Below are 17412 nucleotides of genomic sequence, written 5' to 3'. Positions count from 1 at the left end.
TTGAATTTTAGTTGGTACACATACATTTCAAAAATGATATGTACTGGAATCTATGAAGGTCATCGCCATTACACGGCCTACATAATTCAATATATGGTAAAATTTGATCAATTTCTTCTCTTCGGTGTACCGCAGAAACGGTGGGTGATAGAACCTATGTTTGTTCTGGACTTTGGTTCAGGGGAGCCTAAAGGTTATGGAGCAGGTAAAATTATGCGTGGAGGAAAAAAAGTTGGAAATTGTCGGCCTGTGTTATAATATATTTTACTTTTGATACCGATATGTTACTGATGCTTGCATGGCTGAGTGGGTAGGGCGACCACTTCAGCACATGTTGGGTTGAGCAAATAAAATGTAGTTTCTGTAGAAATTAATTACAATTTAAATTTGTTTTATATTTTTTAGTATTTCTCATAAATAACTCACTTGTACTTAAACATTTTAGATATTTATTTTTAGTATTTGTATAAATATAGTACCACTTCCTCTTTCCTTAATGAATAATCAAGTTAGTCCATTTTGCGTTGATAAAATTAACCAAATTGAAAGAATTAAAAATAATTCATAAACTTATTTCGGAGAAAAACATTAATAAATGACGTGGAAATAACGATTGAAAATATAATAAGAACGCGGAAAGCCATATATATTGACGAAACGTAATTTAAAAAAATGCATATAGAAAGAAAACTTGTGGATTTAATTTGGACGTTAGTTCCAATTTACAAAGTTAATACTTCTTTAAGCTATAATTTATTTTAAAAAACTTTAAAATCATAAGCAAAAATTAACTTCAACCTACAGTCAAAATTATACTGCCCCAAGGCAATTTAATTTAGCCAAAAACTGCTACAAAACTTTAAGCAGTTAGGAGGGTTTACGCGGCCAAAAAATTAACTATGTATTTTCATAAATTTTTTTTTTTGTATAATGAATGAAAAATTTTATTATTACTTTCAAGTTTCTTAAATATACATATTTGAAATTTTCAGAAAGAAATATTAAACAGTCAGCAATTGAGACGTAATTTCTGGTCACCCCTCGGGAAAAAGGTGCTTTCGCGTTGACAGCACAATTTCCGACAGAATCATGAAAAATGTGAAAATTGTATTTTTGGGACACCTTGTTGCAAAAAAATTCAGATTGTGGTGAAATTTGTTTACCATTTTTTTTTAAATAGTTCAGATCAACGAAAAAAAAATCCTTCGTTAAAGTTCTCGAGAATCTTATCTCGAAGGTCTGTGCAAAATTTGATCAAGATCGGTTGAGTAGTTTCCGAGAAATCTTCAACCGTCTTTGAAAACATAGTTTTAAGAAAAACGCATTTAAAGTTTGCGCTTTGCCTATACCTGACCTCGAGCGTCCACCTTTTCAAGGCTGTATCTCCGAAACTTTTATTCGAGTTAATTTGAAAATTTAGGAGAATATTCTTGAAATTCTGTAGAAATTTATAAGGCAATAAAAAAGACGGTTTTTTTGAAACTGCCAAACCCACGTAACCCTTAAAATGAGTTCAAAATTAAAAATGACGAGACCAACACTTCACTTTTACCCAAAACAACTTAATCTTGAAGTCTTCGTCCAATGAAATGTCCTACCAGAGCATACAATCTAGACTTCTGCATAAATAAATACAAAACGGCAAATGAATTACTTATTCTAGAAGTGGGTACACTTTTTTTCTGTACAGTATATTTGGGTGTGAGTAAGTTGGGTAGTATTGTCAGTTTTGATTGACAGTGTTCTCACTTATTCCATAGTTGTACAGCCTATTTATGAGTACAGCATAATTGATGTGCAGTAGTCAACGCACTGTACAGTGTTTTGGTGTGCAGTTGATTTACTGCACAGTGAGTGAAACTTCATGACTTTCAAAAGGTGCAAGAAGAGGTTTCAAGAGGTTAAATATAATACTCCAACGAGTTAGGAAAATATTTAACAATCTACATACAGCGATTATCCAGATCCAGCAATTCGGGTATCTCAAATACATCTGCACAGTTGACATACAAGCTGTACCGTGTTAAAAAAACGCAAATGTATTACTCACTCTCGAAAAGTACAATCATATACGGTTCACACTCGAAGTGAGTACACTGAAAATTTTGTGCTTTCTTATTGTGACCTATAGCATATACTGTGCAGTAAAGAATGAGTGCAGTATTTTTAAGAATACTACACTACTGCACTGTATCTGTTATGCTACCAATGGGTCTAATACAATCCTACACAAAATATTTAGTTCGAAGTCAAGTTTCTGGGTCTACCACCGAAATTTTTTTTTAGAATATAAATAAAAGTTTTGGATCAAAATTTCCAAAGAACATTTCAAGGACTTCGTTGCGCAAGTAGTATATTATTGAAGCAGATTGACTTTGTTTTATTCGTTCAATATTGTTGAATGATAAATTGGTTCTACATTTTTCATTGATTTAGTTTAGACTCCATTTTTGAAAAGTAGTAGTAGCTTTTAAAGTAGTAGCTTTTATTTTTTTCGTCACTTTTGCAACATTTTAATACTTATACTTTTTAAATAACTTATTTTAAGGGGCAGGATGGTTTGAGACTTCAGAAAACCATTTTTTTTTCGAAATTTTTTTATGTAATAGAACATTATCTCAGGAATATCCTGTGAAAGTTTCATGTAGATCGGACTAAAATTGCTGAGATACCGATTTTCTAGTTTCTTTCTATCCATATACTTTCATTTGCTTTTAAAACTTTAGACGCGTTTTTCTCAAAACAACTTTTTTAAGTCGGTGCCTAACGTAACTAAAAAAGTAATGCTCGGATCTAAATAAAATTGTTCACACATCTTTAATACAATAAATACTTGCGGATGAACGAATGCTTTTTATTAAATTTTTTTTGCCATTTTAACGGGCAACAATGGGCTCATTTTTATGTAAAAACGGTACCTCCGACTTTACAACCGCGCCAAAAAATCAAAATCGCATATTTTTCAAAATGGTTTCGTTCATCCGCACAAGAAACTAACATTTTAAGTAAATCAATTCAATTTTTATATTTCCGATAACACTGTAAGGCCAGACTTTACGCACCGCAAGATAATAACACAGCCACACAAAAAAAAAGTGTCCGGGTTGGGAGATCAGAGTACCCTATCCCCATGTATTTTGGACCGCTGAACACGAATGGTCCTGCACGTGTACGTTTCTTCCTAACCTCAAAAAAGTTTTACGTTTTTGGAGGTATGCGACTTTTTTTTAATTTATTGGATTTTCATGAAACTGGGTACCCAGGGGTTTTTGGGGTCGCTGATTACGAATTTGAAGTCAGATTTTCAAAATTCAATATGGCAGATCCAATATGGCGGACGATGCTGCGCGATAGCACCAGGAGCCTGAGCGGCTCCAGTGAATGCGCGTGGTATCCCATGGTCACCCACATCTCCTCATGAAACTAACCTAACCTACTATGTATGATAAAAATTTATATTTTCTTAGTTTTATTAAAAATTTGTCAACAAAAAGTATTTTAAGTTATTTTTCTAAGTTTCTGCCATTAATTGCGTTGGCGATTCTATAATACATTCTGAAAGGGTATAAAATAAAATATTCATATTAAAAATGTATTCTTAATGAAATGAATAGTAGATGAAAGAGAATAGGAGCTGAAAGATCCACAAATTACATATCTAACTTAAATAAAATTATTTAATTAAAAAAGTGTTTATATTTTTTTAAATTTCTTACAAGGAGGTTCTCTGGTTTAATATCTCTGTGCACAATACCCATGGAATGGAGGTAAGACATGGCGGAGCCTAAATGCCTAATCATAATCCGTGACTGCCGTTCAGAAAAGCGAGTAACCTGTGTAATTGCATCAAAGAGATCACCACCTAATAAAAAAAAACCAATTAATTTTACGATTCAAATAAGAAGCAATTTGCAATTTATAAAAAGACCTTACCGCTTACATACTCTAGCACCAAATACATATTGGTCTCTTGATCGACATCCATGATAAGTGATATAATGTGCGGATGGTCCAATTTTTTCATGACACGTACTTCTGCATCAATATAATGCTCTTTTCCTTTGCATTTGCTTTTATCGATAATTTTCAAAGCATAAGCTTTGTTAGTTTCGCGATGTTTGATTTTAAGCACAATAGCAAAGTTTCCGTCACCGATAATACCGCCTATATCGTAATTCTCCCGAATTCCAGAAGGCAAATCATGAAACTCTATTCCTGTACTCTTAAGCAACTCGGCTTGCTCTTCACCTAATGAGATGTGCGGCTCTTTAATATCAGGTTCTATCAAAGGCGGATATACGTTTTTGCTCTTCACAGGCATTTTAGGCTTGGGTCCCTTGCAGGTCGTTCCCGCAGTTCTGAATGTCTTTCGTATGGCATTGATGGATCGTTGTTCCTCTGCCTCTAATTTAAAATCCTCTGCAGTATTAATTCGTTCAGTGCCATATGCAAAGAAAACATCATCTGGTCCAAAAAAATCGGCAAGCTGACTTACAGATGCTCCTCCGAGTGTGTAGACCTTTCTGACATAACCTGTGTCCAAGCGGACGACTTGGGTGATAGCAGTCAACACATGATCAAAGCTTGGACTGTTTCGTTTATTCAATAATAGGCGCATTATTCGTCGTGGTTTTGTACCATTGCGAATTAGTGTCACAATACGAGGGTAAACTACACGGTCACGCTCGCTAATCTTCGCTGTGTTTAACAAACCTCCGTTCGCTGAATTTACGAAAAATAATGGAGCTGAATTGATTCCACTGACATTTTTAAGGGGAGAAGCGGGGCGCTGTTGTTTCGTCGATCTCTGATTGTTACAACGTCCGTTGGTAGCCAGAGTCAGATTAGAAGGCGTTTGAGAGCTGTTATTATAATCAACCTTTTTGAAATTCTCATTATTGCAGGAACAAACGTAACTCTGACCGTCTTCAAACTCATCCATGGCGGTTATCTTTACAAAAAAAAAAAAAAACAAAAAAATAAACAGTTTTAATTTAAGTTATTTAATTTTGCAAAAATAAAAAACAAAACGAACACAGGTCAACAAAAAACAAGAAAGGAAAGCTAGCTTCGGGCGGAGCCGAAGTTGATATACCCTTGCAGTTGAGTCGCAGTCCGCTAGGTGGCGCCACGCATCTTATATTATTAGATATATAGCGGATCGTATATAGTCGGCCGATCCTTATGAAATTTGGCATATTGAATTATTTTTCCCAAAGAGTAATCTGTACCAAGTCCCATCTTTCTAACTTAAAAAACACCAAAGTTATGGCATTTCCGATCAATCAGTTATATGGCAGCTATAGGATATAGTCGACAGTTCCGACTTATATACTACCTGCAAGGAAAAAAAGGATGTGTGCAAAGTTTCAACTCGATAGCTCCAAAACTGAGAGACTAATTTGCGTAGAAACCGACAGACAGACAGACGGACAGACGGACATGCTCATATCGACGCAGGAGGTGATCCTGATCAAGAATATATATACTTTATAGGGTCGGAGATGTCTCCTTCACTGCGGTGCACACTTTTGCAAAACTTTTAATACCCTCTGCAAGGGGATACAAATTCGATGCCTTTAAAAAGATATGCGCTAATGAAGAACGTGGTTAAAGGCCTGGAAAAGGGTTCTTTAGCTGGCTATCAAGATATCAAAAAAATAATTGACCCATAGGCTTTATAGAGTATGTGAGTAGAGTATGAATTTATAGAGCATGTTCAGAACGTGTGTGATTCCACAATCAAGAGTCCCATACACAGTATTTATATACAGTCCCAAATCTTCTTTGGTTTTTAAATTAACCTTAAAACCTTGTAAATGTACCTGCAATTTACATGTTTTGACCAAAATTATACAACAAACAGTGAATAAGACATCTCCGACCCTATAAAGTATATATTCTTGATCAGGATCACCTCCTAAGTCGATATGAGCATGTCCGTCTGTCTGTCAGTTTCTACGCAAATTAGTTTTAAAGCTATCGAGTTGAAACTTTGCACAGATACTTCTTTTGTTTGCAGGCAGTTTATAAGTCGGAACGGAGGGGATCAGTCGACTATAGCTGCCTGATTGATTGAAAATGCCATAACTTTGGTGTTTTTTACACATATTATATTTGGCCAAATATCTTATGTACAAAATTTCATAAGGATCGGACGACTATATCCTATAGCTGTCATAGAACGACCGGAATTTGCATAACTTTGGTGTATTTTAATTTAGGAAGATGGGACTTGGTTTGGGAAAATATAACATAAGTGGAAAGTAGTATAGGGTCGGTCATGTCTCCTTTACTGGGCTGCAAACTTTTGACCAAAATTATAATACCCTCTGCAAGGGTATAAAAACAGTTAACTCATTAGGTTGATGGTTCAAGAGGGTGGTCCTAACGTCATTCAGTGGCATCCTTCATAAGGTGGAAAACCAATTTGGCTTTACGAGCCCCGAATATCTTATTTCCGGCGCCACACCCATGAGTGGTCTTAGTGACGGGACGGCAGAAGGGGCATGTGGGCTATCCACTGCTATCCAAGGTTCCACGATGATAGGGCGACCCTGAATCTTTGAAAATTCCATTGCATTACTTGGTAGAGCATCGAAATTAAAATTAAGATCTAAATTCTAAATTAGGAAATTTTCGAGAATAAAAAAATTTAACATCCAAAATAATCTCTTCCAGTCTATATTGCAGCGTCAGGGCAAAGTGGTTTAAGGGGTTAGGTGTGTTTGCGCAAGCAACAAATTGACTATTTTCAAAAAATTTTTTTTAATATAAAGAATGAAAAATTTTATTGCAACTTTTAAGTTTCTTAAATATACATATTTAAAGAAGAATTTGGGAAATTTTCAGAAAAAAATATTCAACAGTCAGCCATTGAGACGGGATTTCCCATGACCCCTTGGAAAAACGGTGCTTTTGTGCTGACAGCACAATTCCTGACAGAATCATCTAAAATAAAAAAAACTAAATATTTTCCTTTAGTACAGACCCAAAACTAGAAACTGAACGAAGGAAAAAAAAAACAAAAAATAAAAATTTTGGTGTAAATTTTTGAAAGATTTTTTTTTAATAGTTATCATCAACGAAAAAAAATCCTTCGTTCTAGTGCTAGATAATCGTATCTCGAAGGGCTGTGCAAAATTTAATCAAGTTCGATTGAGTAGTTTCCGAGAAATCTTCACAACCGAAAAATAAAAAAAAACCTAACTCCTTAATAAAGTTTTCTAAGGAACTCACGAAATAACATTTTATGTTCAGGAGGGCGCAAGGTGATTATTTTTTACGGTATATTACATATATTAAATTTTACGGTATATTACAACTCTACATACATTCAGTTACCGAGCGTTTTCGGGAGCTTTATATTTGTGTTCTTAATTTAATAAAAACAAGCACAGTTCGATTTATAGATATTAATACCATTTCTTTAAATTATTTGGCGTAGGGTTGACTACCGAATTAGAATAATTAATTAAGAATAAATAATTAATAATAAATTAGAATGACGGGGAGCGCGGCTCAACGCTTGATGCTGCGGAGCGATCGAGAGATCCCGCGAGAGAGCGAGACAAACGCTAGCGCATGACGGCAGATGCAGGTGGCCGATGGAAGGCACGAGAGCGGGCGACGCGAATAGAGACTAAGATAAAAAAAAAAGATACAAAAATTCAATAAATAATTGCCGGCCAAACTTTCCGGCGGCTGTTTAAGCCGACAGATGCATAGTATAGGGATGAAGGAACATCTTGAAAACATCTGTGTTACATTTTGTAGAGTAGGTCATTTAAATGGACAATAATACAAAAGGTACCAGAGGAATAGTCCAAAGAAGTCTGTGAATGTGTTGTAGTGACTTGGACAGTAAAATCATGTTAAAATTGTTTAAAATATATTTAGTATTTTGGTATAGTTTAAATTACTCTGTCGTTCACTTAAATAGCGCTTAAAACAAGTCATTTTAACTGATAGATTCACACTGAGATGATTTTTTTTTGTTTGATAATTCCTTGCCTTTTGTAGTCTCCAAAAAGAATCGAAATTATTCATGGATACTTATTGGATACTAATTTAAATAGCCCAGTTGCTTGTTTTATCTTTTTTCAAAAGATGATTTTTCCAAATCACATTTTGGATTACAACTATTTTGTGTTCAATTGTGTTACTAATTTTAAATACTAATAAAAATGGGACGTGCTAAATAATTTAAAACAAATTTGAACTGCGGGGGTACCATTCTAGTTCACATGCAAAAACGTATGGCTCAGTCGAACATGGGCGAACATATATATACTTTCGAACGAATACAACGAGTATAAAAAGTTTGTAGGCCTACACCCTTTTTGTAGAGGATACACCCTTGTCAAGTAAATTACTGAATAGTCAGTCCAAAGAAAAATATTTTATTTAGTAAAAACCATTCTTTGTAATTTATTTTATTTTGTTTTCTGCTGAATCAAATCTGCTTGCCATTTCTGTGGCACCACTGAATGTATTTTTTTTTAAACATAGACATTCAGGTATTTAACTTTCAGGATATATGAACTTGGGATTTTGCTATTTCTATTTTTCTGCTTATTATTTTTGCCAGTATTGTTTACAATTAATACGTTCTAATTTCGATTCCAAATTATTTTCAGTCTCAGTCTTGTTTTAAGAAATTTTTTTTGTCAAATTTAGTACTCATATTTCTACCAGTGTACGAATATGTAGTATTTGTTATACTTTATTCGTTTGTTGGGTTTATCAATTATCCCATATGATTATACTAAAAATGCTGAAACGAAAATTACCATAGCACAAACGCTAACGTGTAAATTGTCGTCTCCGTTTATGTAAATTGCCAATTTTTATTGATCTTTTAATATAATTTATATTAGCTTCCAGTGAATTCCAGTGTTTTGCGCTTATTCCATTATTCCCGTTTAATTTTAATGCAGTTAAAACTGAAACAGGTAACTGTTCGAGTCAAAAGTTTGCTAACGCCATTGTTAAAATGAAACCATGCCTTTTTGCAAATAGGAGATTAAAAGCTTCTATTTAATTTACTAAAATAATGCTTTCATAACTTGAATAAATTAAATAAAATTTAAAATGCTCTACTGATTTTAATATAAAACAAGAAAGGAAAGCTAACTTCGGGCGGAGCCGAAGTTGATATACCCTTGCAGTTAAGATTATTCCATTTCCGATCGTTCAGATATATGGCGTCTATAGGATATAGTCTTTCGATCCCGGCAGTTCTGACTTATATACTACCTGCACGGAAAAGAAGGATGTGTGCAAAGTTTCAACTTGATAGCTTCAAAACTGAGAGACTAGTTTGCGTAGAAACCGAAAGGCAGACGGACAGACGATCATGCTTATATCGACTCTGGAGGTGATCCTGATCAAGAATATATATACTTTATAGGGTCGGAGATGTCTCCTTCACTGCGTTGCACACTTTTAACCAAAATTATAATACCCTCTGCAAGGGTATAATAACTTTCTTACACGCAAAAATAAACCATATTTGTTTAATAAAATGGGTTCGATTCTATTTTTTTAAATCCACAAATATCAAAGTAAATAATCTGTCAGTAAGAACATTTATAAATATACAATGTGGAATGAAAATGTGCGATGGGCAAATTTTGCACTTGTTCCACTTTGATCTTCAATATTTCAGTTAAAGCTATAAAATTTGAAAATCATAAAGGTCATAGTTAAATTTGATAGATTCCTTGTAAAAATGCGTCGGAAAAAAATGCTTTCGTGGGCTTTAATTTTGGGGCATGCGGTTACCATTTTTTAGAAATTTTCATATATTGCTATCTTGGTCTTGAAATTTCCGTGGAGGTATACCTATGTATAATTGCCAGGAAAATAAAAAAACCAGCCCATTTCTTTCCCATATTTCCTTTTTCTCTTTTTTAATAAAATTATAATTCATCATGGTTTTGGATTTTGGATGTCACAAAAGACCAAACGGTCGAGTTGCCCCGACTATTCAAAAGCTGGTACTCTTTCACCCAGACGCTTTCTTCCTATAAAGGTTATTTTTAATTTATCAAACCTTTCAAGGAATACAGGGGAAAGTATATACAGCAATCGATTCCGCTTGAAAATTCTTAAATTTCATACAGTTCTGTAACTGCCTATTCCAACTAAAAACTTTCAGCTGAATGATATCCACTGCAATTCGGTTGTCATTCCGCTGGAAAAAGGTTTTGGGTAATTGTCAGGTCAGAAAGTAGAAACGCAAGGGTAAAACCATCTGAAGACATTTGCAACAATTTAACCTACTATAAAATCAATCAAACAAAATTTAATTTAAGGGTTCGAGAGAACCTTTCAAAGAGTAAGATTCGAATAAAATTTTATTGTCGTTTTTTCCTCGTGTATTTTGGAGCATAAATGATATCTGAGGAGGAAAAACCCAAATTGCGATTTTGGTCTGCCCAAAATAATAAGTAAACCTGTGTATTTGATAAATTGGGTCAAGGTATGTTGGTTTTTATTATTTTCTTGCTTAATTAAGTATATTCTAGGAAAAAAATCTATAGACGGGAAAAAGCATTGTAATACAGAAGAAAGAAAAATTGCTTGATGAATTTGCAAACGGAAGGAAAAAGTCTTCGGGAAATCGCTATAAGCCCTGAACGGTTAGTATGTTTTGTCCAGAATGCTCTAAAATTCATGGTTCAAACCAAAACTCGAGGTAGAAAAAGAAGGAAGAAGAAATCCTCTCAAACGACGGATAACTAAATCCTAAGTCTTGCACAAAAAGATGCCTTCATGTCTTCCAAGTCCATTGCTGCTAATATTGACAATAAAATATCTTAGATCAGTTCGTCGTAGACTTACTAATGCAAGCTTACAAAGACACAGCCAGAAAAGTTCCTCTCCGTCGAAGGAATAATTTAAAGATGAGGAAACAGTTTGCCCAAAATCATTTTGCATGTTCTGGGCCAGAGGGTTCCAAAAAGTGGAATTATGTCCTATGGAGCGACGAAATAAATCTTTTTGGTAACGACTCCTGAAAAAATACGACGAAAGAGTTCAACGACCCAAAGGCAAGGAATTCGACGCCCGGTACACGAAAAAACCGTTAAACACGGAGGCGGAAACATTATGGATTGGGGCTGTTTTTCTTGGCATGGAGTTGGCCCCATTCATCGGATTACCGATACTATGACCAGTGGCGGCGCGAGGGGGGGGGCGAAAGGGGCAGTCGCCCCGAGCGCCAAGACTAAGGGGCGGCAAAGTTGGTGCAAAAAGCCGAAAAATTTTAGCAAAAAAAAAAAAACAAAAAAATGTTATCAATGCAAAAAAGGGCGGCAAAAGCGTCTTTGGCCCCGAGCGCCAACGAGGAAGCCGAAAAATTTTTGCAAAAAACAAGAAAGGAAAGCTAACTTCGGGCGGAGCTGAAGTTGATATACCCTTGCAGTTGAGTCGCAGTCCGCTAGGTGGCGCCACGCATCTTATATTATTAGATATATAAAAGATCGTATATAGTCGGCCGATCCTTATGAAATTTGGCATATCGAATTATTTTGCCAAAAGAGGAATCCATTGAAACTCCCATGCTTTTAACTTGAAAAACAACGAAGTTATAGCATTTCCGATCAATCAGTTATATGACAGCTATAGGATATAGTTGGCCGATCCTTATGAAATTCGACAAATCAGATTTTTTTCCCAAAATTGAATCTGTACCAAATCCCATCTATCTAACTTAAAAAACACCAAAGTTATGCCAATTTCGATCGTTCTATGACAGCTATAGGATATAGTCGGCCGATCCTTACGAAATTTTGTACATAAGATATTTTGGTCAAATATAACATGTGTAGAAACTCCCAACCCTCTAACTTAAAAAACACCAAAGTTATGGCATTTCCGATCAATCAGTTATATGGCAGCTATAGGATATAGTCGACCGATCCCGGCCGTTCCGACTTATATACTGCCTGCAAAGGAAAGAAGGGTGTGTGCAAAGTTTCAACTCGATAGCTTTAAAACTGAGAGACTAGTTTGCGTAGAAACAGACAGACGGACAGACGGACATGCTCATATCGACTCAGGAGGTGATCCTGATCAAGAATATATATACTTTATAGGGTCGGAGATGTCTCCTTCACTGCGTTGCACACTTTTGACCAAAATTATAATACCCTCTGCAAGGGTATAAAAAAACAAAAAAATTTCATCAATGCAAAAAAGGGCGGCAAAAGCGTCTTTCGCCCCAAGCGCCAACGAGGCTCGCGCCGCCACCGACTATGACCCGATTTGGGTATACAAATATATTGTCTGACATAATGCTGCCATATGCTAAGAAAGACATGCCCTTGAGAAGCGTCTTTCAACACGACATCAACCCAAAACATACATCATAGCTGGCCAAGACCTGGTTTACCGAAAAAATGGTTGACATTATGAAGTGGCCAAGTCAATCTCCAAACTTAAACAAAATAGAAAACCTATGCGGAGAGTTTAAGGGGTTTCATGGGTTTCCTGGGAAAAAAACCGGCCGTTTTTCAATAATGTTTTTGCGACATTTTTTTTTATAAATAGTTGTAATTAAAAATAAATCCACCGGTTAATACCTTGTAAATGATATCTCAAAATCCTGTGTAAAATTTTGATTAAGATCGGTTGAGTAGGTTGTGAGAAACCTTGACAACCGACTTTGAAAAAATAGTTTTGATAAAAACGCGTTTAAGGGTTTCCAAGGCTGTATCTCCGAAACTATTAGTCGAATAAACTTGAAAATTGAAATTTTTAGAACTGTGAAACCCATGTAACCCCTTAAACGTCGGATTGGCACAAAAACATTTTGAAATAGAGAAGATTTGTGACAATTGTTAGAGAAGACGTGGTATGAGATTCCTTTGGAGACATAAATTTATTAAATGCCAGCATGCCGAAATGCCATAAACAAAAGGTTGAGAAAAAGTTTTTTTATTTTTAAGTTTTTTTTTTTAAGTTGATCAACCCTTTCTTATGTTTGTCAGGCTTAATCGACAATAAATTCTAAAAATTTACTGAAATATTCCTATGTTAACTATTTTTATAATCAAAATAATGCAAGAAAACTAAAAGAAATTAGAATTGGTTCGTTACGATTCTAAAAAAAAAAACGTGACGTAGAAGAAATCTTATGGGCGTGTGTGTAAGATATAAGAATATAATGTGGAATAGGATTCAAAAAGTTTCCTTTTCAATTTTTTAGGACCCAAAAAATATACTTTCATTAGTGTTACAACCACCTGAAAGCCATCGAAAATTTTTGTTGGGGCGTAAATAAGAAACTCAGAAAGTTTCCATTTTACAATGAACGAAAAATATGGCTAGGTGTCCTGAAATTTAAATAAAAATTAATTTAAAATTTGTATAATATTAAAGTATCAGTACGAAAGTGTACCTATTAATATAAGTCGCTTCAATTAATACTTCGGCAGATTAAGTTTTAATAAACTGCACTCGTAACTATGTTTTTGGCAGACCAAATTTCTCGAAAACTACTCAACCGATCTTGATGAAATTTTCGAGGTACATTAAGAGGGCATGCACAGTTGGAGCGCCAAAAAATAGACATTTTTCCCGAATTTTTTTCTCGTAAACTATTGAATTTTTTTTTGAAATATCGCTTTTTTATGTGAAAGTACATCATTTTAACTTAAATTTGAAAAAAAAAGTAGAAAAAATTGAGCAGTTTCAAAGTTATGCACCGTCGAAGTGAGGTTCGTCTGAAACACCAAGACTGTGGAAATCTGGATCGTTTGAAATCAAAAAATGAAACGGATTTATATTTATTGAACGTTTATCTAGTACTTAATCGATGGATATTAAAAAAAATATATATTCGACAAAATGGCGACCTATCAAAGTTTAACAATCGTTTTTCGTTAAAAAAAAGCTGTAGTTTTTCAGCTGTAAAAAAAAAGTTTTGCATAAAATAATCAATCCTTCGATTAAGTACTAGATTATTATGTATTAAAAAAACATGCTAAATTTCAAGACAATAGGGTCACTAGTCTTCGAGTAAGAGTGGTCACCGACTTCAAAAACGTAGTTTTGAGAAAAACGGGTTTAAAGTTTTAACTCACTATTACATAAACTGGACGCCCCTACCTTTAAGGGGGCATGCGCACTTGTAATTTTCAAAAAATCGAATTTTTTTTTTTTGCATTTTCTTTAAGTATATACATTTAGAAATGTGTCCACAAAATTTTGAAATGATCCTGTGAAAATTCAGTGAGTTACACATGTTGAAAGGGAGGGGCGTCCGGTAAGCGTAATGGTGAGTTGAAACTTTAAACACGTTTTTCTCAAAACTACGTTTTTGAAGTCGGTGACCACTCTTACTCGAAAACTAGTGACCCGATTGTCTTGAAATTTAGCATGCTCTTTTATTACATAATAATCTAGTACTTAATCGAAGGAATAATTTTTTTATGCAAAACTTTTTTTTTTACAGCTGAAAAACTACCGCTTTTTTTTAACGAAAAACGATTTTTCAACTTTGATAGGTCGCCATTTTTTCAAATATTTTTTTTTTTTAATATCCTTCGATTAAGTACTAGATAAACTTTTGATAAATGTAAATCCGTTTCATTTTTTGATTTCAAACGATCCAGATTTTCACAGTGTTGGTCACCGCAACTCGTCTTTTTCGGACGGACCTCACTTCGACGGTGCATAACTTTGAAACCCCTAAATATTTTTTAATTTTTTTTTTTTCAAATTTAAGTTAAAATAATGTACTTTCACATTATAAAACGATATTTCAAAAAAATTCCATAGTTTACGAGAAAAAAATTCCGAAAAAATGCCTTTTTTTTGGCCCTCCAACTGCGCATGCCCCCTTAAACATGTGTATCTCAATGAATTTTGACCGGATCATTTCAAAATTTTGTAAACACATTTCTAAATATATACACTTTAAGAAAATGCAAAAAAAAAAATTCCATTTTTTGAAAGTTACAAGTGCGCATTTTTACAAACAATAAAAAACTTAACAAAACACAACGATTTTTCCGAAATTTTCTCGAGTTATCCTCTCGAGAAAAATCCTCTACACAAGAATCAAATTTTCAAAACTAAATGTAATAACAATATTAACAAAAGAGAACCTTATTCCAGTTACCCGACTATAAGATACCCGGTACACATCCACCCAAACTTTAAATTATCTTTCAAAGTAAAAAAAAAAAAATTTTTGTTGCATACTTTTGTATATTTAAGAATATAAAATAGTACCTTCGAGTTTTCAACCGCGCCAAAAATTCAAAATCGCATATTTTTCAATATGACTTCGTTCATCCGCACAAGAAACTAATATTTAAAAAAAATCAATTCCATTTTTTTATTTAAGATAACACTGGGAGGTCAGATTTTACGCACCGCAAGATAACAATTTTTGTGAAGCGACTCCGGACGACTGCCCGTTACGGGATAATTAGTATATAATAATTATTTCTTAACAAAAAAATTCCTAGATACTCTCCAAATATAGCCATTTATTGTACAAAAAAAATTGAATAATTATATTCACCCACAAATGAAAAAATCGCAAAAATCTTCTGTTTTCAGCCTCGGAAACAATCCTGCCTTTTTTAATGTTGCTGGCGATATATCAAGATTTTTATTTTTGGCGGCGAGAGAGGACGTGTCGAAATTTTGCCAGCTTTATCTTATATAGTCTCTAAGATCCAAGAGTTGAAAAATACAAGCCTAAATGGGAATCAGAAAATAAATCTTATAGCTCTCCTAAATCTTTGATATAAGATTGTTGTTGATAGATAGATTGTTGACTTATTAAAAAAAATGGTGGTCAACGTACATCATTCAATATATGGTAAAATTTGATCACTTTTTTCTCTTAAGTGTACCGTTGAAACTGTGGGTGATAAAACCTATGTTTGTTCTGGACTTTGGTTCAGGGGAGCATAAAGGTTATGAAGCAAGTGAAATTATGAGTGTTTCTGTGGGCCTATTTTATTTGTATAAAACTCAACTTTTAACATAAAGGTTGTTACGCTATCAGCGTTTTGATAATGGCCGAATTAAATAGACGAGGTTCAATTTCTATTCCAATATTTATTATCGGTCAATTTAACACCGCAGCATATGCAGCGGCCGATCGAAAACAATGCCGAATATACAAGTGCATAAACTAAGAGCTTGCGCAGAATCTCTACCAAAGCTCTCAAAGTGCATGCGCTACAAAGAACAACAAAGCGCATGCGAATCTGGGAGAATCAAAGAGTATGATACTGCTGATAACGGGCAATTAGTGGACCGCTGCACCTAGATACAGAACTAACTAGTGATAATTACAAGATTTAATTTAGTACCTTCGAGTTTTCAACCGCGCCAAAAATTCAAAATCGCATATTTTTCAATATGACTTCGTTCATCCGCACAAGAAACTAATATTTAAAAAAAATCAATTCCATTTTTTTATTTAAGATAACACTGGGATGCAGATTTTACGCACCGCAAGATAACAATTTTTGTGAAGCGACTCCGGACGACTGCCCGTTACGGGATAATTAGTATATAATAATTATTTCTTAACAAAAAAATTCCTAGATACTCTCCAAATATAGCCATTTATTGTACAAAAAAAATTGAATAATCATATTCACCCACAAATGAAAAAATCGCAAAAATCTTCTGTTTTCAGCCTCGGAAACCATCCTGCCTTTTTTAATGTTGCTGGCGATATATCAAGATTTTTATTTTTGGCGGCGAGAGAGGACGTGTCGAAATTTTGCCAGCTTTATCTTATATAGTCTCTAAGATCCAAGAGTTGAAAAATACAAGCCTAAATGGGAATCAGAAAATAAATCTTATAGCTCTCCTAAATCTTTGATATAAGATTGTTGTTGATAGATAGATTGTTGACTTATTAAAAAAAATGGTGGTCAACGTACATCATTCAATATATGGTAAAATTTGATCACTTTTTTCTCTTAAGTGTACCATTGAAACTGTGGGTGATAAAACCTATGTTTGTTCTGGACTTTGGTTCAGGGGAGCATAAAGGTTATGAAGCAAGTGAAATTATGAGTGTTTCTGTGGGCCTATTTTATTTGTATAAAACTCAACTTTTAACATAAAGGTTGTTACGCTATCAGCGTTTTGATAATGGCCGAATTAAATAGACGAGGTTCAATTTCTATTCCAATATTTATTATCGGTCAATTTAACACCGCAGCATATGCAGCGGCCGATCGAAAACAATGCCGAATATACAAGTGCATAAACTAAGAGCTTGCGCAGAATCTCTACCAAAGCTCTCAAAGTGCATGCGCTACAAAGAACAACAAAGCGCATGCGAATCTGGGAGAATCAAAGAGTATGATACTGCTGATAACGGGCAATTAGTGGACCGCTGCACCTAGATACAGAACTAACTAG

General features: G+C 34.3%; 1 protein-coding gene across 5 annotated transcripts in view; it reads right to left on the bottom strand.

The window, feature by feature from the left end:
* LOC6505383 (serine/threonine-protein kinase GA29083) overlaps positions 1–17412 on the bottom strand; it is a 42486-nt gene that overhangs the window by 9295 nt on the left and 15779 nt on the right. For 4 of the 5 annotated variants that reach the window (XM_014904047.2, XM_014904049.3, XM_032453242.1 and 1 more), the window contains 2 exons: positions 3934–4951; positions 3717–3862 (listed from right to left, as the gene is read on the bottom strand). In XM_014904047.2, the coding sequence (XP_014759533.1) occupies positions 3717–3862; positions 3934–4951 (1164 nt within the window). Of the gene's footprint in view, positions 1–3462; positions 3556–3716; positions 3863–3933; positions 4952–17412 lie in introns of those variants that run through there. The other variant, XM_044716103.1, reaches the window with a different exon arrangement.

The sequence above is a fragment of the Drosophila ananassae genome, chromosome 3R (genome assembly GCF_017639315.1).
Source record: "Drosophila ananassae strain 14024-0371.13 chromosome 3R, ASM1763931v2, whole genome shotgun sequence".
NCBI classification, from domain to species: Eukaryota; Metazoa; Arthropoda; class Insecta; order Diptera; family Drosophilidae; genus Drosophila; species Drosophila ananassae.
Note: the sequence above shows the minus strand (reverse complement) of the source record. Positions and strands in the feature narration are given on the sequence as shown.